The 20,469-nt window shown below is 37.1% G+C and overlaps 1 protein-coding gene across 2 annotated transcripts in view; it reads left to right on the plus strand.

Moving 5' to 3' along the window:
* Positions 1 to 15,295, plus strand: part of nol4lb (nucleolar protein 4-like b) — a 521,420-nt gene extending 506,125 nt beyond the window's left edge. For both annotated transcript variants that reach the window (XM_087994840.1, XM_087994841.1), the window contains 2 exons: positions 2,251 to 2,440; positions 9,831 to 15,295. In XM_087994840.1, coding sequence (XP_087850966.1) covers positions 2,251 to 2,440; positions 9,831 to 10,030 — 390 coding nt within the window. In that variant the 3' untranslated portion in view covers positions 10,031 to 15,295. The remainder of the gene's footprint in view (positions 1 to 2,250; positions 2,441 to 9,830) is intronic.
* Positions 15,296 to 20,469: the final 5,174 nt, after the last annotated feature.

Raw genomic sequence — 20,469 nt, forward strand, 5'->3', positions numbered from 1 at the left:
ATCTGTGGAAGTGAACAGTACATTACACAAATCTGTGTTACCAGCAGAGCCTACTCTACCATGAAGAGTGAGATCTATCTAGGGTGGCATGGTGGCTCAGTGGTTAGCACTGTTGCCTCATAGCAGCAGGGTCCTAGGTTCAATTCCAGCCTCGGGTGACTGTCTGTGTGGAGTTTGCACATTCTCCCCATGTCTGCATGGGTTTCCTCCGGGTGCTCCGGTTTCCTCCCACAGTCCAAAGATGTGCAGGCCAGGTGAATCGGCCATGGTAAATTGTCCATAGTGTGAGGTGCATTAGTCAGAGGGAAGTTGATCTGGGTGGGTTACTCTTCGGACAGTCGGTGTGGAATGGTTGGACCAAAAGCCCTGTTTCCGGACTCTAGGTAATCTAATCAAATCCACGCTGGTGGTGAAATTAGCTTTTCAACCTCCTATATTTATGGATTATATTAGTTTTGTACCTCCCTGTTTTTAAAATGTAATTTTCTGCAATAATTTCTTGTAAGCGTTCATTTTTAAAGTTCTGTTTCCAAAGTAGAATCTTAGTAGATGACTGCAAGTATCACTTTAGAGTTTATTCTGCATCAAGCGATGATTTTCATATCTTCATTATGTTCCAGGCACCTTAGGGCCAGTAAATTATTATGATGCGTAAATTTGTATGTAAAAAATGGGCAAAATTTGTATGTAAAAAAATCTTGCAAACAGCAAAATGATCAATTGCAGTTTAGGAGAGGTATGCTTAAAGCTTGGTTCTAAAAAGTATAGATGATAATAACACAATTGATCACTTTAAATAGGAAATCAATGGATCTTTGCAAACCAACAGCACAAGGTATAGAACAAAGACTAGTGAATGGAGTTAGAATAGACCAGGAAATCAAACCTGATGCAGTCGAATGGCATAACAGGCTAGTGGGGCTAAAGGTCTACTTTTTTATATCGATGTTAACGTGGTAATTATACTCTGGTGAATGTCTGCTTTAAAATAGAAAGAGGGATTTTATAGAGATGAGTTATTCATTCATTTGGTAATATCAGTATCTGTAATTTCTAGGCTTTAGTGCTTTCACAGTAGCTGAGCTACATGTGTGGGGCCTCACCACATAAAATCTATATGCTCTCCAAAGAGCACATATGGAAATCAGTGAGCTGGAGCACTTGACATATCTCACAACATTATTTGCAAAGCCTTACAAATACTGTACACCAGCTCAACTGAAGAATAGTGCTTATTACGAGGGAAACTAATGGTGAGAAACAGTATACATATAAATAACACTTTATGTGCTAATGTGCCTGACAAATAGAACTTTCAAACAATAATGATGGGGAAATGCTTATTATTATCTATTGCATCATCCCATGATAAAGTCTGAACTGGTGCGTGGAATAGCCTGGAAACTCTTATTCTGTCATAACCAACAGGATCAGTTTCAAAACATGATGGAATCAAAGCAGGGTATTAAAAGCCACAATGAATTTACTTTAGAATGACCAATAAGGCTATCCTTTCTAAATAAATTTTCTGCATAATTGGGCTATCTTATGATTTCTTTTGAGTGCACAGATATCAATTCATGGAGATATTAGAGAGGATTTTATGACTTATCAATAAAATGCAACATTTACTTCAACATAGTAAATAACATGTTTTGATAGTGTGTATATGAAAAGGGAGCTGTTATGTGGAAGTCTATATAGATTTCACCAACTTGTCGGTCTTTTGAGTGAGACATTGATTGTCCTTTTTGGCAAGGAGGGAGGTTGGTAAATTTTCATATTGCATGTTTCTGCTAACATTTATATTTGAATGTTTATTACATGGATTTAATTTTGCAGTAATCTCAATGAGTTAATGAATAGTTTCTGCTAAGGTGGGCCTGAAAACTGTAGTTCAGAAGTCAATGATGCAGCAATTTTGTGTATTTAACTGACTGAGAAGTCTGGTATAGTGTAAGTTGATGTTGGTACTTGATGCTTAAACTGCAGAGCATTAGTTTCAGAATATATCTTCATAGTGGATACAAAAGCTAGGGCCTGATCACTAACAACAATTTTAATTAATGTGAAGACAGTAACACAAGTATTAAATAGAAAAAAAAAGTAGATTTAAAGGAAATATGCAATGATGAAAGCTCTTTTAGGCCGCATGTTACTAGCAGTCTAGAAATGCAGATTTTATTTTTTGTAAAGTCTACAGACAATCCAAAGATTTATTAATGCTATTTTGCTGTCCATTTGCTTTAGGATGAACCTATTGCACTAGATAAACATACTCAACAAACCAGGGAGACTGCTCAGCTTGCCCACAACACTTATTCACTGCCAGCTGCTTCCTACTCTCAAGATCAGATGTATATCAATGGCGGACTGAACTACAGTTACCGTGGTTATGGAGGAATAGGAGGTGGACTGCAAACTGGCACCCTCAGCAATGGTATGGAAATTATTACAGCTGATTGTCATTGACTGGTTTTAGTTATTCTTTGCTGCGCTTAAAATTATGCAATCCCATGTAAAGCAAAGATTCGTTCATCAGTGTTATATATTTTTAAAAAGAAATCAAACTGTGTATTTTAAGTTGATTTTAAATTTCCTTACACAAATAGATGATAAATCTTTCTATAGATCTGATCTTTCTATAGATCTGCATCTGCCATTTAATAGCAGATTTAATTAGGTTATGATAAAATTAAATTATTGTCAAGTAACCCATAATTTAGACAAAAATATTTAGAACAAGCATCCAGTACTTTTATCACCAATCATTTTCCAGGATATGAAAATAAGCTCTGTCATTGGATTTTTCAGTTCTCTGTTTGAGTTAGAGCACTAAAGATTGCATTTATCTGTCAATCTGGTTTGTAATAGCTTTCCTAAACCAACATTTTGATGCATTATTGTCTGGAGAATAATACAGACCATTAGTAGAGGCAGTGAAGACCAAGAGTTCTAGGATATAGCTGGGAACTAGTTTCCAGGCAGATCCAAATCCTTTGGTGACAACTTTCTGCAGATGTGCATTCTGCCAGTATTAATGAACCACAGAAGAATATTGCTAATTCTACAACACCCTTATCTTGCAAAGTGGAGTTCTGTGATGTTCCAAATCCCCAGGTAAATGATGATCACTTTATTGGATTGTCCACCAATTTAGTAATTTATTTTCATCAAATTAATAACACACTTCTTAAAACAATCTGTTTGATATGATTTTATGTCCTGAAGACATTTGGATTGGAAAGATTTCAAGAAATAAATGTATCATGAGAATATAGGCATTTCTGATATGTAGAGGAGGATCCTCTTGATTTTGTTCCATATAATTGGTGCTCGAGGGTGTAGAAGTCCTTCCCATTGGAGGTTTTTGTGGAGCTGTATTATGTGAGCTTGTGAAATCTAAGGTGCAATCAGTTGCATCCTGGATCTTCAGAAAACCAGACATTGTGTAAAAATTTCAAAATCACACAACACCAGGTTTATTTGGAAGTACAAGCTTTCGGAGTGCTGCTCTTTCATCAGATAGCTAGTGGGACAGGATCGTAGGACACAGAATGTATAGCAAAAGATCAAAATGTCATACAACTGATGCGATGTATTGAACAAACCTGGATGTTGAGTCTTTAATCACATAGAATGGGGATGCAGATTTCAATTGATTAAAAGAATGTGTAAAAGAGGACATGATTTGGAGATGCTGTTGTTGAACTATGGTGTACAAAGCTAAACATCACACAACACCAGGTTATAGTCCAACAGGTTCATTTGGAAGCACTAGCTTATGGTGGTTGTGGAGAATAAGATTGTAAGACACAGAATTTATAGCAAACGTTTACAGTGTGATGTAACTGAAATTATATATTGATAAAGACCTGGATTGTTTGTTAAGTCTCTCATCTTTTAGAATGACCATGTTGGTTTCAGTTCTTTCATATGTAAATTGCAAAACCTTTTTTAAAAGTTACATCCTCAAGTGCACTGTAAACCTTTGCTATAAATTCTTGTCTTACAATTGAGAGCTAGGTTGTTCTCAGTGCACCATTTTTCCAAGTCTTCCACCTCCTGTCAGTAGGGAGCTGAGTATGCACCCCGGGTGGGCTCCAGTGTTGAGTGTTAGTGAGGATGAAATATTGTCCCCAATCTTCACTGATTGTGGCCTGTGGGTCAGGAAACTGAGGATCCAGTTACAGAGAGTGGGGCTTAGTCCAAGATCACTAAGTTTAGTAATCAGTCTTGAGGGGTGAATAGTGTTTAAAGCTAAACTGTATTCAATGATTAGGATTCTTACGTAGCTGTTCTTGGTGTCAAGATGTTCTAGGGAGGAGTGAAGGGCAGGTGATATGGCATCTGACGTGGATCTGTTGGTCCGAAAGGTAAATTGGAGTGGGTCAAGAGTAGTGGGGAGGCTGGAATTGATTAATGCCATGACCAGCCTTTCAAAACATTTCATGATTTGGAGATGCTGGTGTTGGACTGAGGTGTGCAAAGTTAAAAAATCACACAACACCAGGTTATAGTCCAACACGTTTAATTGGAAATATTTCGTGATCACCAAATACTGAACATTGTCCCTAATCTAAATATTTTTCTTTCAAAGGACAAGTAAAAGTTATGGTTTAACACTCAAGATTGCTCTGTGATCCAAGTAAGTTATTGGGAGAGGATCTAAGTGGAGTGTACGTCCTGTCCTTTTACAGAGAGAGAGGAAAATTATAAAACTTGTCATTCAAGGTAATACAGCAGATAGAAAATGGATTAATCACAGCCATGAAATGTCAGGAAAAAATGTTGGTGAGGAAAATACTAAAATAACTAAGTTGTAAATAAGCTTTGAAGGTACAAAATATTTCAGATTTCTGAAGAAAAAAATACCTTGTGCATTTAAAACTTAATTCAAATTGCTACCTGAAATACAATATTTCACTATCCAAAGCTAGCAATACATTTGCCACCTCATTTATTTAAATATATTCTTCTTCAGGAACAGTCTTGGATAAGAAAGTACCATTATGTAAATTTGGTTTAAGAATTTTTTTTAAAAAGAAGGAAGCTGAACATAGATTTATAATAAGTGGTATTATCATGCAGACATTTAATGGGCTCAGATTTGTTTTTGAGGTCTATTTTGAAAGGATAATGCTTGTTAAAATGGCAAGGAGAAATTTGATGTGTGTACCAATCGTAGCATTGATCATGGAAATTTCCAGGCTTGTACATATCACCATTTTTAAATTACTCAATATAGAAAAAAACAAAACAGTTGGAGACCAAATATCTGCTCTCATGCTCCCGTATACTAATACTGGAAAAAAAACCTCCTGGAGTTCTAATAAGAATAGATGTTACTTGGTCCATCACCTGCGTTTTAGTAAAATGCAATTATTTGAGAAGAGGTCAGCGAGTTATAGTGTTTTGGGTTTTGAAAGCAGTACATCTCAGGGATTAACTGTTCTTATGCTACCTTAATCCTGTTCAGCTAGGCCTTGATGATGTGTGAGATGAGAGTGGCATTACTCAGGTGACTATTAATCCTACCCCTCTTAATGTGAGTGGATTCATTGTTGGGAGCAGATGCATCATTCACAGGGGCCTGCACATTAGATGTTAATGGCATTAACATTTGTTCTGTGTCTCACGTTTTCAGTAGAAACAGCTAAAGATTTACCATCAGTGATGTGCAATCAGCTGAAACATTACTGTGTCGTCTGAGGTCAATGAGGTTTAGATTTGTAACTAATAAATGAAACTAAATATATAACCATGCTTAATCACTTAACGTAGATTTCACATGTAATTTTTGTGCCATTATTTTGGAACACGTCGTTGTTGCAGAAAGGACAAAGGGCTTAATTATATTTATGTGCTAACATCATATCAGGAATTTTCACAGCTAGTAAATGTAAATTTATTTGCAGTTTTCAAAATTAGCAGCAAGTAGACTGAAGGATAAAACATATGTCTTGTTTTATAGGAAGCTTTCATTTAGACAAAGCAATTATTTCACAGAATCAATTCCTTTACAATCCAAGGGTTATAATCCTGGTCTGCTTGTTGTTACACTGCTTGTCTTTATTTTAACGAGTTTGGTCAGAGTGCGTGGACCACTTTTGAATATCTAACAATGGGGAACAAACGGATTCCTTGATCATAACATCATGATTGCCCTGCTATTCTATCATAAAAATTTTATTTTGAATTAAAGTTGCCCTGAAGGATCTGGAAATCAAGATGCTGAATTTTTCCAGTCCCTGAACAATGTTGGCGATGGTGAGACTGTTAGGAAAATACAGTGAATGGAAAAGTCAGACTCTTCATATCCAAGGAAATAAAGTCCAACTTCCCAAATACAGTCAAAATGACTAGATAAGAATTTTGCTCAGGAGGGGAATTAACATTATATTATTCCCTCATACTTCTCTCTTCCCTGCCATTGAATAGAAACTAAACAGAATAAATTCCCAAACGAAAGGCTGAGCTTGGATGTGGCAGCTGCAGTTCACTGGCATCCTCTCTGGACCGCCATCTTAGACAGAATTCCAAATATCTCAGGGTGTGCTGCATGGGCAGTGATCACCCGCACACTATCTGAAATGGCTGACATTTACCAAGCACCAGCCTCATCATATCATCACAGCACATCTCCAACTCACTTATAGCACCACTTCAATACTGAGCTTTGGACCTCACCAAGCCTTTCATTTGCAATACTGCTGCCAGGCTGCTTTGTGCACAAGTACAGGCACACGTCACACATTGGAACAGGATTTGCTTTCTTGGCACTCACTCACTTCAAACTTACTTAGATGCAATTGCGTGTCACAAATTGCCCTACCCATAAGTTCATTGGGGACTTTCATCGGTCTTAATTAGATCAGAACCCCTGCAGATAAGAGTCCAGAGAGCTGAAAAGTTATGCAAATAAGCAATTTCTCACATAAGTTCATCTTAGTCAGGAATATTAAATAGACATGTGGAAGAAATATTGAGACTTGGACTCATGCAGTTAGGCAGATTATTTAACTATTGCCCAATTAGTGGAAAGAATTACATTACAGCACGTGTCTGAAAGTTTTCAAACAACAGTTTATAATTAAATACAAAAATAATCCTATGGTGTTGCAGTGTTGTATTTTAGGTTACACCTCCCATTTGTCTGTTTAATATAAATAACTTTAAACAGAAATGTGTAGAAACTGCTTATTTCGAGCCTCTGAGCTGCATCTTCATCTTGGTTTCTGATCTAATGAGGATGGATGAAAACCCCACAGAGAGACCTGAGAATGTAACAAAGTACTGAATACACATTAATAAGAGTTAAGTTCAACTTGTTTGTTCATCTACAAATGCTGTAAAGAATGTATCCTGCAAACTGCATTGGATTAGCACACTGAAGGTGAATCATCAGAGATGAACAGCTCAGTATTTGTAATGAGAGGAAAGTCAATAGTTATATGACAGTGTCCAAGTATCAAAGGATTTATAAGTTGACTGTTCAGCTGCATGAGGGGCTTATTGCTCAATTTGAGATCACTGCTATTGGCCATATCTTTTGATATTCTTCAAATAGCAGCTTTTCAAAAGTGGATGTGCTTCATTCACAAATCTTATGCCCTAAAATTTATATACAGTTCATTTTTATCATATGATTGCTGTTACTACATAGGCAAAATTCACTTCTTTTTGAAAAAAAACTGACTCAAAAACTAGTTTTAGCAACCATGGGAAAAGGAGTAAATTATTCAGCCACTGCACAAAGAAGCCACCCAGTTAGCACCTACGTGGAGATGTTTGACCTCTCACCAGGAAACACCAAGCTCAGTGAGAACAATCAGGAGATCCGGATCTCCTAGGCAGCCAACCAAAGTTTCCACTAAAACTCAATTGAAAGGAAATAGGCCTACAGGTAAGTGAAGGACGAGGAGCACCAAAGAACCTGTTAGCTTAGGTGGTGGGTAGAAGAAGAGGTCATCAGCAGCTTATCAACAACTATGATGGAAAGGCGTCTCTGGTCCAGAATACCCAGGGACCTATCCACAGAGTTTAAAAAAAAGAGCATCCCTCAAAAAGACCAAGAGACAGTGAACGCTCACTGGAGTCAGCAATTCAGTGACCTTCTCAACGATAATACAGCCTGAAATGCAAGTGCTCCTAGAACAAAGAGAATCAGGGCATAGGTTTAGGGTGAGAGGGGAAAGATATAAAAGAGACCTAAGGGGCAATTTTTTCACTCAGAGGGTGGTAAGTGTAGGGAATGAGCTGCCAGAGGAAGTAGTGGAGGCTGGTACAATTGCAACATTTAAAAGGCATCTGAATGGTATATGAATAGGGTTTGGAGGGATATGGGCCAGGTGCTGGCAGGTGGGATAGATTGGGTTGGGATATCTGGTCGGCATGAACGGGTTGGACCGAAGGGTCTGTTTCTGTGCTGTACATCTCTATGACTCTGAAGAACAAAGAAAATGTACAGCCCAGGAACAGGCTCTTCGGCCCTCCAAGCCTGAGCCGATCCAAACATACTGTCTAAACCTGTTACCCAGTTCCTAAGTACCTGTATCCCTCTGCTCCACACCTACTTATGCATCTGCTGAGACACATCTTAAATGAATCTACCGTGCCTACCTCTACCACCTCTGCTGGCAAAGTGTTCCAGATACCCACCACCCTGTCACACATGACCCACTGCCATATCAGCTCACCTTCAATCTGCATTGGGTCAAAAAAAAGTCATGCAATTGTAACAGTGTGAGACTGCTAGCTTCACCTATTATAATTTTTGAGATAGCCTGGAACAACGGGAGACCTACCATGTATATTGACCAACGATTGCAGACTTTCAACAGATAGAAGCAGAGAACCCATTGACAGATTTCTCAGTTAACAAATCAAGGAAAGGGGCTTATTTGTTTGTTTCATTTCAGTAGTAAACTTGAGAACTGAAGGAGAATTACTGGACCTGGAATGTTGATTCTACTTTCTTGCCACAGATGCTGCCAAACCTACTGAGTTTCTGCAGCAATTTCTGTTTCTCTTATGGAATTTATTAAACTATATAAATAAATTATTCTTTTAAAATACCTATTCAAATGGGGCAACCATATATCAAAAGTATTCAAAGGGTAGGTCTTACGTGGTCTTTACATCCAAGACAGGCTTCTCCTGGTGACCAATGTAAATATTAGCCAGAGCTGGGCCTAAAGGAGATGCTATGTGAATACATAGTGCTGTTGAAATAAAATTCAGCTGAGGGAGTTGCTAAGCACAGGTTCAATAATAAAAAAAAAACTGGTTGCAATCTAAAATGCCATAATATAATAACTAACATTTACACTGGACCTTTTTTGAGTAGCATATTGGTGAATAAGCTGGCATATCAAAACAGCACATGGTTATCCCAAAAGTGAAGGAATCCTTAACAGTATATGTGGAAAGCTCATTTAAAACCAGTTGCTACAGCTTGCTGAATCATTTGATCAATTCATGGGGTGCAGAACAGTCGTACATAAAACATGTTTTAAAGGGACATTAGTTTAAATGTCGTGGGCAGCCCATGTTTGGATGCAATGAGCCATAAGGCTATGAAATCCTAGCATAGATATCACCTGCTGAGCATTCCCAGCCTTCTCTGTGATATTTAGGTTTCATGTTTGTGTTGCAAAAGGGTTAAACTTGACATATACAAATACATGTTTAAAATTTTCACCATTAAATTTCACCTCTCAACTTACAGGGATGTTTTCTTAACAAAATCACCTTTGGTCAGTAATACTGCTGTGTATGTTAAAATATTTACAAGGCAAGGTAATGAGTTCATTTCTTAATCCTTTCAGGTCCAACAGATCTCAGCATGAAGGCACTGGCCTCAAACTCAGCTTCATCCAACACAAACAACAGGAGTGTACCAGCAGCACAGCTCAGTCCAACAGAAATTAATGCGGTCCGGCAGCTCATTGCTGGCTACAGAGAGTCAGCAGCCTTCCTCCTCCGCTCTGCAGATGAACTGGAAAACCTCATTTTACAACAAAATTGACTCTTGTCAGCATAGTCCTAATGATAAAACCCCATATCCTGTAGTTATCCAGTTCAAAACTGGATATTGGGGGAGATTCCTCTTGTTACAAGATGGCCATTAACCCATTGCTGCTATGGAAGTGATAACGCCACCAACCTTTAACCTCAGACCTTCATCAGGACCAGGTGGGAGAGTAAGTAAGTCTTCAACCCAAGGACCTCATTCACCAGAGAATATTTGTTTTCTTAGCTGGCAGCATAAACTGAAAGATTTGACACGTGCAAGGACTCCATTCCTTTCACAGGCAGGTGTAGTTCCTGACCATCTGCCATACAAAACCCACATAGCATTCAATTCCCAGGTGCAATACCTAGTGACGCTGCTAATAGAAATAACCTAGAGTGGATCTTCTGGAAGAACAATAGAGGAGTTGATCTCTCTTGGTTTGTGTTAATTCTGGTCATCAGTTTCAAGTATGAGGATAGTAGCATCATATGTACATCCATTATTCACTTAACTCAAGACGATCTTAGAACAAGCTGACTTTTTTTTTGCTCCTTTGGAAATCTAAACATTTAGCCACTGATTAGAACGTGTAATGAAGGCTGCGATATAATAACATAGCAACTAATAGAGACGATAGGTGATCCACACTCAATAAAACATCTGGTATTAAAGTTGATTATCAAGTAATTAGGCCAAAGGAGAATTTGGGTGAAATTTGTGAACAAGAGACACAACCGGAGTTGAAAGGTAATGAAATACTGCACATTTAATTATAATTAATGAACTGCACTTTTTAAGAAATGCAGCCACTTTGAGCTCACCTACATGGATTGGTATATTAGATGAATGACCTGAAGAATTGTAATATGTGTTCTGATATTAGAAAGTGCCCAACAGAAAAAAAAAGCATTTGTAACCTATAATCATGTTTTTGTACACATAACTGGGTGTTCCATAAGACTACAAAACTTAATGTTCATCGTGACTGGTTTCATGTCAGCCTTTTATTAACATTTCCAATATTTCCAAGTGACCATAGTATAAATGCAGAGTCAGGACTCAGCTTGACTCTAAAGAGCCTCTGGCTGACTGCCTGGAGAAATGATCACATCTGTTTAAATTTTGACACCCCACAATGTCATTCAGTAACAAAGCAATTGTGTAAAGAAAAGTGCACTGGTATGTCTTGGACTTATTGGACACCTAAAGAATGATATGGTGTAGATGCTGACATTTTCAATAACATTTGCAATTTGACTGCTGAGAAATGTCACACACAAACATAAGTATAGACTCAAAGGACTGCCAATTTGGCAAGAGGAAGCATTTCAGCAAGTCAATGTAAATGGGCTGCATTTATAGACAGCCAATACCCAAGTGGTACCTTTTGCAAGCAGTTATCCATTTTTGTAAGCAGAATCCCAAAGCCCAGTTGCAATCCATCCGCCCATGAAGCCACTTCAAATGTTTTTCTCTTAATTTACAGTCAAATGCAGGATTTGAAATCAAGCAAGATTAACTTTTTGTCTCTTCAGTAAACTAAAGTGGATCATGAAATCTTTCAGAACTCAGGTAGCAATTTATACCAACCTAATTTTTTTACTATTTTTTAAAAAGTGAATACTATGAAACAGAAATTGTTATTTTATACTTTTATCTCATTTATAATAGTTACCATTAACTTAAAATAATTATTGTATATCTTTATATTGTTAGAAACAAGCACTGTGTTTGAAAAGCCTCAAATTTGGTTCTCAAAAGGTTAAAAACTTTCTTCACTGGCACCAAGCTGTATAAATATGAACAAGTTGGCTCCAGGAAGGTATTAACCTATATTTTAGGTTTGTTTTCCTGCAGTGATATTGTTTGAGTTTCTTTCAGGTTAACAATTCTCATGGAAGATCGAGAACAGGACTCTTTGTTCAAGGATGTGCTTATTAACTACAGAAATATTTACCTGAGACAAAGAATCATATTCATGAGATAGTCTTTTAGTGCAGGCAACAGGGCTGCCTACATAAAAGAGAGGCCCAAGCAAGATGTGAAAGTTGGTAAATCTGCATCCAAATGTCACATGCTTGTTTGCTTTCCAAAGAACTCTATTAAACACCTATTTACTGTGAAAAACTTGGTGTTGCTCTGAAGTCCTAAAGGATACATTTTTTGAAAAGGGTCAAATTCCTACAACTTAAAAACATACCAAATGAGTAAAGAATAGGCATGACCTAATTTGCTGCCTACTTGTAACGTTTACCCTATCTTTGGAGCAAACCTCAGATGTACATGGTCAAAAGATTGCTTAACGATGTGGTTATCCAGATACTGTTAAATATACTGGCTATTAATGTTTAACCACACTTAGAAAAGGCTATGAGATACCTCTACCTCAGTTTTCCCTTCATTATTAGTGAACATCGCCATGATTTGGAACTTCATGTCAATCCTCATAGAATGACTGATCCAGGAAACAATTAGCTAGAATTGTTGCTCACTCATTGTTCCCTTACATGTCATTAAATTATTGCTTTCATTTTACTTCTTGGAAGACATCTGGAGACTACAAATACATACATTTGAATTTAGCTACAACCTATTTGCAAGGGCATTGAAAGCTTGCAGCCTTTGAGTGGATATTTCAGTAATATCCTCAGTAATTATGACAGTTTATCATACTGGAGAAACATAAAAAACAGTACCAGCATTGATATTCAATGTTTACTCACATATATATATATATATATATATTCAGGAAACAAATAATCATGACACCACAAAGTAATGCACACTTAGATTTTTGATAGAATTATTGAGGTGCTACTGCACATTTTCATTATTGAGATAATATATTGTTATGTACTTTTTTGGGCTCCAACCATCCAACATCTTGTGAATGAAGATTCTTCTAAACAAGGGTGAAATAATCCTCAAACAGATCATCATCCATTTTGGATCACAAGAGTAGTCCAAATATTTTCTTAAATAGTGAAAAAGAACAGCTGAACTTCTAAGAGATGAAAGAGTTCATGTACATAGATCATTAAAACATATTGTTCAGTCACAAGAAAAATAAAGTCCAATGATAATACAATGTTCACCTTTACGCAGAGCAGGGCTTTACAAACTTGTCAACCCATGTGGAGGTTGTGAGCTACAATGGCTGTTGTGGACCTCTTATTGAATTATAATAGCTGCATTCCTGCTGTAATAGACATGCTCCCACTTTCACAGGCCTCCTTCTGCTCTCCTAGATCTCCCTGCTGCCCCTCACAAATACCACGTAGGGGATTGCAACATTTTCCAGCCCTACAATGGCAAAAAAAAATTTAGGAAGCACCGTTCTAGAATATAAAGTCAGCGTACTACACCTTAGGACATTTGGGCTTTTGAAAGAGGAAAGAACATTCCAAGAGCTATAAGGGTTACATTATGAGTACTCACTGAAATAAGGCTATTGTGATATGGTTGAGAATTATAGGATTTTGAAAGGAATTGATGGTTAAAGAGAAATATTTTCACTAGTGAAGAACTCTCAGACATACAGATATTGCCTGAAAATCAGAGCCAGGCCTTTCAAGGAGAAGAGTTAAAGAAATTTTCTTCTCACAATTTGTATGAGTGTGAAACTTTCTCAAAACGCTGTCGTTACTGACTCAATTCATAACTTTCAATCTGATAGGTTCTTTTTCTGGGAAAAGGATTTTAAAGCGAGTAAAAGGCAAATTATGCCAGACATTAGCCATGACCTCATTGAAATAAGGAACATGCTTTAGGGACTAAATCACTTCGAGTTCCTATGTTGCTACTGTGGTTCCACACTGAGAGCTACTTAGCAAACACATTCTGTGTTGAAGTTTTTTTTTAAGTCAAAGATTTTTCCACTACATCTACATCATCATTTGGACCATTTACTATTCATCATCAGGTAGACTATCAAATTTGTTTCAAAATCATTATTTTAGTAAAGATTTATGAATTTAGAGTCCTTCATCCATATTGAAAATGCTACTATCCTCATAACAGTTTAATTGTACAGACCACTGGCACAAACAGATTTTGAATCAGTGGTCATTTCCACCACTGTGATAGCTCTGTTGAAAGGCGTTGGAAGCTTAATATAACCTCATTCATATACTTTCGGGACCTCTTTCAGGCCAAAGAGCAGGTATCTGTTCTCTGGCTTCTGTTTTATGCTAATTGTCCATGTGAGTGATTTGTATATGACAAAATGTTACTTTTCTTCGTAGTGGGGAGGGTATATTTTTATGTACAGGATGTTGCTAAGTTTTGTTCTGTGGGTCGTTGTCCTTAGCAGTTCCAGAGGAAAAAATAGGCAAAAGACAATCTTAGCCCCCTTTGATGCTGTGATTTACTTTTTCTTAAGTGCAGCTATTGAGTAAAACTGGGGGACCACTAAGTATTTTTCAGCCATAACTTAAAGTCACTGAAATGTTGTTGCACAATGATAATGAGTAGTTGCGAGGACCGTATGTAATTATACAGTCATCAAAGATCTAAAACCTTTGAGTGTAGACTTTTTAAAATTCTAGTTGTTAGCCTGTTTACCTTATTGATCTACTGAACTATTGTACCCTTATGCAGAAAGTGCTGACCAGACGGAAAACACTTTCTGAATAGAAACTACCGAGTGGCACTGAACAATGCTAGCTGTCCTGCTGCAGAAGTAATTTTCTGTAGGATTCAGAGGTTTAATAACCATTAACTGGCTAGAAGTTGATTATTATACAGTTGCAATCAACAAATTAACTGGATGTTGTTAACAAACAACAAAATAGCGGTGCTTTCAATTTATTTTGACTGGGAAGAGGAGAATCCAGTTCCTTAACTGTTTGTACCTAATACCAATGTGAACTTTGTATTTCCTTCTGATTTTTGACTCAGTGAAAGTGTGGCTGTTTACATGTACAGATTTTCCGATTTGTGTTCTCTGATACCCTGTATTAATGCTGTAGAGAAAAAAAACAAAATAACCCAAATTCTTTTAATATTTATTGCATATACACAGTGAATATGTTTTCCAATACATGTGGCTAATATTTTGATTCGTGTCTATAAACGTAAAACAACTGAGTTCTTGGTATTTTTTGTTTGCTAAATGAATAGCATGAGCAGTTCTACTTACATATCACTAATTATGAACCAATGATCTTGCTGGAGCTGTCAGCTGTAGCAAAATGCATTGGTTTCATTATACTCTGAAATATTCTTTGAACTATATACATATGAAATGGAGTACTAATAAAACCAATATGCTGTGTATCAGACAGAATACTTAGATGTAATATTCTTTATTATTGTAGTGCTGTGTTTCGTTCATTAATGTGAACAGTTGTAGCTGAGAAATAGGATGCCTCTCTCGACCTTCTCAGTGACAAATCAAACATAATTTCTGACTGATGCTTTTGTACAAGTTGTATAACTGCTGCATGTTGCAAGCAAAAGGTTGATATGCATAAATTGTATAACTTCTCCACTCACCTCTTTCAGATTTCCTTTAAACTAACTTCCCACTATTAGGAGGTTCATGTTTGGAGAAGCCACTGCATCTCAACATCTCTTTAACCATTGAAGGTCCTGCTGTACTGCAGGATAGGTGTCCCCATCATCTTATGGGTTATGGACATCATTATACATTCGTAGTCACAGAACCAAAACTTGAGATGGTGGGGATTTGTACGAACAAGTGGTTCTCAGGCAGCAACACCTATATAACACAATACCCCAAGGCAATTCACAGGTGGAAGAGGTGAATTTTAAGGAGTGTCTTTAGAGAGCAAAGTGCAGTAGAAAGGCCGGAGCTAGAGTGTATTCTGGAGTTTAGAGCTAGGCAGCTGAAGGCTCTGCTGGAGTGATTAAAATCAAAGATGTTCAAGATGACAGATTAGAGGGCTAGTATCTCAGAGGGTTACAGCATTCAAAGAGATTACAGCGACAGGGAAGCAAAGCCATGAAAGAATTTGTAAACAGGTTTGAGAATTTGGAAATCAAAGCATTGCTTGATCAGGATCCCATGAAGGTCAGAAAGCAGAGAAAATAGGGAAAGGGGTTTGATTGCAAGTAATGATATAGACAGAGTTTGGCCAGGCTCAAATTTAGAAGAAAGCATGTGTGTCACCAGCAAAGAGGAATACAGTTGGATAATCACATTTAAGTCAGAGAAGAGGAGATTGTTTTTGAAGCACTGCCTCATCCAGTACAGGCAGTCCTGTTGTAATGAGTCTTTCATTAATGCAAATTGGCTGTAACACAATTGAGCGAATAGGGAACAATTTTTTTGAGATGTAAACTTTTTATCATGGCTATAAAGCAATTAAATCAACACTAGGTGTATTTGTATTCCCTGATTTTTGTATAGCACGAGGTCACACGAGAATGCAACTATCACATAATAGCTGAACTACCTGTATTCAATAATGCATCGTTTTCTCCTCTTCACATCTTCCCTGACCCTATCTATCTGGATGTGGATGTCCACTCAATTGTTTTAATTACAGAATACCTGATACAGGTACAAGATCCTATATCCGAAATGCTCCAGACCAGCTGATTTTCGAAATTCTGAACTTTTCGGTTTTCAGAATGTGACTGTTCAATGGTGAAATTTTTAAAAATCTTATCAGAGAAGCAGACTTCTAACTAAGAATGTGCTTGGCCAAGCCCCCTCCACATTGCATCTGAGTGACACTCATCGAGGGGGTGTTGTCTTGGGAGTGTTCACAGAGAAACCCCAGGCCTGTTGGTGCTTGGCCACACCACCATGTCACACTGGAGTGACACACATCAAGTGGGTGTCAACCTGTGTTAAGTTTTCTCGCCAAACAACCTCATTAATGAGAAAACACTTCACAAAAAAACTTCGGATTTCGGAGCTTTTCGGTTTTTGGATGTTCGGATAAAGGACCTTGTAACTGTACAAGGAGGTCTGGTACACAAGACAATTATTCATGACTAACTAGCAGTGGAACAGGTTTGTAAACTTTCAGGTGCACACCTCAGAAAGAGACAGTTATTTAGCAGACTAAAAATCCTCTTTAAAAGCTGTACAACCAAGAAGAGATGCCCTCTTAATTTCTTTTCACTCCTTTTGACTTTTCCCTTTTACGAAGTTGAGATCACAAAAATGGCGAAGTAATTACATAGGACTACATCAACACATTGCAAATACCATACAGCACAATTTTATCACATCCTCTAACATTTCTTCTAACAGACATGAAAACGGAGGTTTATGCAGGTATAATACAGAACATGACAAAAAAATTAACATATCAATTGATTATTTTGAAGTTCTACTCATATGCATATCATTGACCCCACCATAAACATTTGTTACCTTGCAACAAACTGATTGTCCATTACAGCAATCATCTTAGGTTGACCTAGACTGTTTCTGTTCTCCACTTGTAACTCAGTCCATATACCCACCCCTACAGCAACCTGAAATTCAGCTTCAAACCTGACCTTTCCAAAAATGCACACATCACAAAAATGAATAAGAAAAAATGTTTCATAATGAGACTTGCCAATGCACATGTGGGTTTTATAATTCTTTTTGTCCACAAAGCTACCAGACGTGAGTGCTAATTACAACCAAAGCCATCTGGGACCCAGGTAAATGAAGGGAATTACATCTTAACCAAAGATCGAGAATCTTGCAAGAATATAGACAGGGGATTAGGAAAGAGCATGAATTGGAGAAAAGTCAATGTGAAATTAGAAACAAAAAATAAAATACAGAAAGACTGGATTCAGAGAGGACCATGAGAATGCAAAACTAAGAAACAGTAAAATTGGACTTTTTAAAATCCAAAATAATTCGCACTCAAATTTTATCGTTTATGTTTTGAGCAAGGGTATTTGATTGGCAAGTATCAATTATCATGTTGAAATGGCACCTGTCATGTAAATTACATAACTAGATTTGACTCTCTGAAGTTAATGGGGAATTAATGCATAATTTCAGCAACTTCATGAAAAACATTATGGGATACTTCATGCAGCCAATTTTGCAATTAATGGGATACCTAATCCTCACTATATTGGTGACCAATTTACACATTACTAACACCATCCATCATTTGACTAATATATTTTCAATGATTTCAGTGTAATATGTATTACAAGTTTTTTTTGCTTAGTATCTGATGCAGAGGTGGAAGTTGGATCACAGCAAAAAAAATTGTCTAAAGTTTATGATTTTATATAGTCATTAAGTATCCAATCAGCACATTGCCTAGCATTTACAATTGTAATTTTGTTGTGTATGCCAACTTTCACCTCTACAGTATGTTGTAATTTTCTGAAGCTTATTGCATTTACGTTGTAGAAAAACAAATCCCAAGAGAATGTCAGCGTATTTTTCACCTCCACCACATCTCTTGAATACACTTTGGGATTTTGTCTAGTGGATCAGAATTTCCAAGCCTGGGAAATAGTGAGAAAACTGCTGTGTACCAGACAGTTTAAGATCAAATTGCAACAGACATGGTGTGAAATGATGTTTGCATACAGGATTTACACATCCTGTGCACTGGATGCGAGATTGCTTTTAGTCTAAAATTTCAAGAGAAAGCAAACTTACAGCAAAGTCCACTATGATAATGAGTACGTTGGCAAGAAAACCATGGTCCATCTCCCAGTATGTACCGAATGACTGTGGGATATTGACAACTTATAAGTAATTTGATATAAATGATACAATGGAACAAAGAAGACTGAAATTTTACGACTGCTTTAAATTGATGGACATGAATTGATAAAGTTTTAAAAAAATACTGTTAGAAATAAATTATATTCATATGCCATCCTTAATGCAGTAAACAGCCAAGATATTGAACAAATCGTGCAACAGATACTGAACAATAGTTTTAAAAAAAAGAGAAGAGCCAAAATGCAAATATGGTCAAAATAAAAAATTTCATAAGCTTTTGAAAATGTGGAATGAACAGTAGCAAGAAGGGCTTAATAAAGTGCTTGTGTGTAGGGCCTAGATTGCTGAAGGTGTTGCTGCTGATTTTAAACAAAAGTCAGAAAGAGTTATACAAAAGCAGCTGGACTTAGCAAAGCTAAGTGGGGTGGGGAGATGGCACCTTGGTGAACACATTGGAGTGAAAATAGTTGCAGAACTAAAATTTAAAAAGGACAAAAGTGTGCATTGATGACATATTCCAACAACTTGCATTTCAACAATATCTTTAAAAATACAGCATTCAGGTATCCCAGGGAACTTCACAAGAGCATGATCAGAAAATTACATTCCAAAGTGGGTCAGTGTCAATTTAGGACAGATGGCCAAATGTTTGCTCAGAGGTAGGTTTTTAATAATTTCTTAAAGAAATGAGAGAGAGAGAGAGAGTCAGAGAGATTTAGGAAGGAAATTCCAAAGATTGAAGTCTAGGGATCTGAAGACATGACTACCAATGTTGGGGAAACGGAAAAGAGGCCAGAATTAGATGAGCATAAATATCAGAGTCGTATGGGAGCTAAGTGAGACAGGGAGAACAGTGAATGAGATTCCTTAAATTTGGATCTAAGCAGCAGGATTTTGAATCTTGTGAAGCTTATACATGGTGTAGGGGGCCTGGTGACCAGGAGAGCATTGGTTCAATCAGAATCAACTATTCCAGTCAGGCATGGATGATGGTTTCAATGCTGGATAAACTGAGGCAGGGCAGAGTTAGGCAATGTTAAAGATAGAATTAACAGCCATAGAAGTGGGTAAGATTTGGGGCTAGAGGCTGAGCTCAGGGTTGCAAAAGTCTAGTTCTACTTTAGACAGGTAGATTATGGAGTCAACGGGTAGGGAATGGAAAATGAAATGAAACAGAATATGATGGCATTATTCTAAAGCTATTTAATTGGAGAAAAATTATAAGTTGTACAAAACTAATTCTGTCAGACATACAGCATAACAAATCAGAGGTGAAGGAGGAGTTGAAGATTGATGAGTTAAGGTACCTGCTATCTGTGTACACGTGCAATCTAACATATTTAGAGATTGTGTCAGGAGGAGCAGAAATAGAAAATAGTCAAAGATAGCACTCTTAGGAAACTCAAGAGGTAACAGTGCAAGGACCCAGATGAAATTACAGGAGGCTCTTCTGCTAAGACAGGACAAATCAGAACAGAATCAGAATGCCATCCCATTAGAAAATTGTGAAACATTGGATGGTGGTGGAATGGTCAAACATGGCAAAGGTTGAAGACAGGTCAAAGAGAATGAAGATCGCAAAATTTGCAAAATGTTAGTTCTCTCCCCTTGCTTTGCACTTCATGCCACTCATTTATTTGCCCCAAAAGACTCATTTCACAACAGATTGCTATTTTAATCTTATTGCGGGCACTTAAAAAAATCAGTATACTCCACGAAAATTCTACATTACATGCTTTCCTCATTTTAAGTTTTGATATGTTGAAATAATTAAAGGAACAAA

The sequence above is a fragment of the Chiloscyllium plagiosum genome, unplaced genomic scaffold (genome assembly GCF_037043375.1).
Source record: "Chiloscyllium plagiosum isolate Xiang-an unplaced genomic scaffold, Cpla_swu_hap1 HiC_scaffold_15, whole genome shotgun sequence".
NCBI lineage: Eukaryota > Metazoa > Chordata > Chondrichthyes > Orectolobiformes > Hemiscylliidae > Chiloscyllium > Chiloscyllium plagiosum.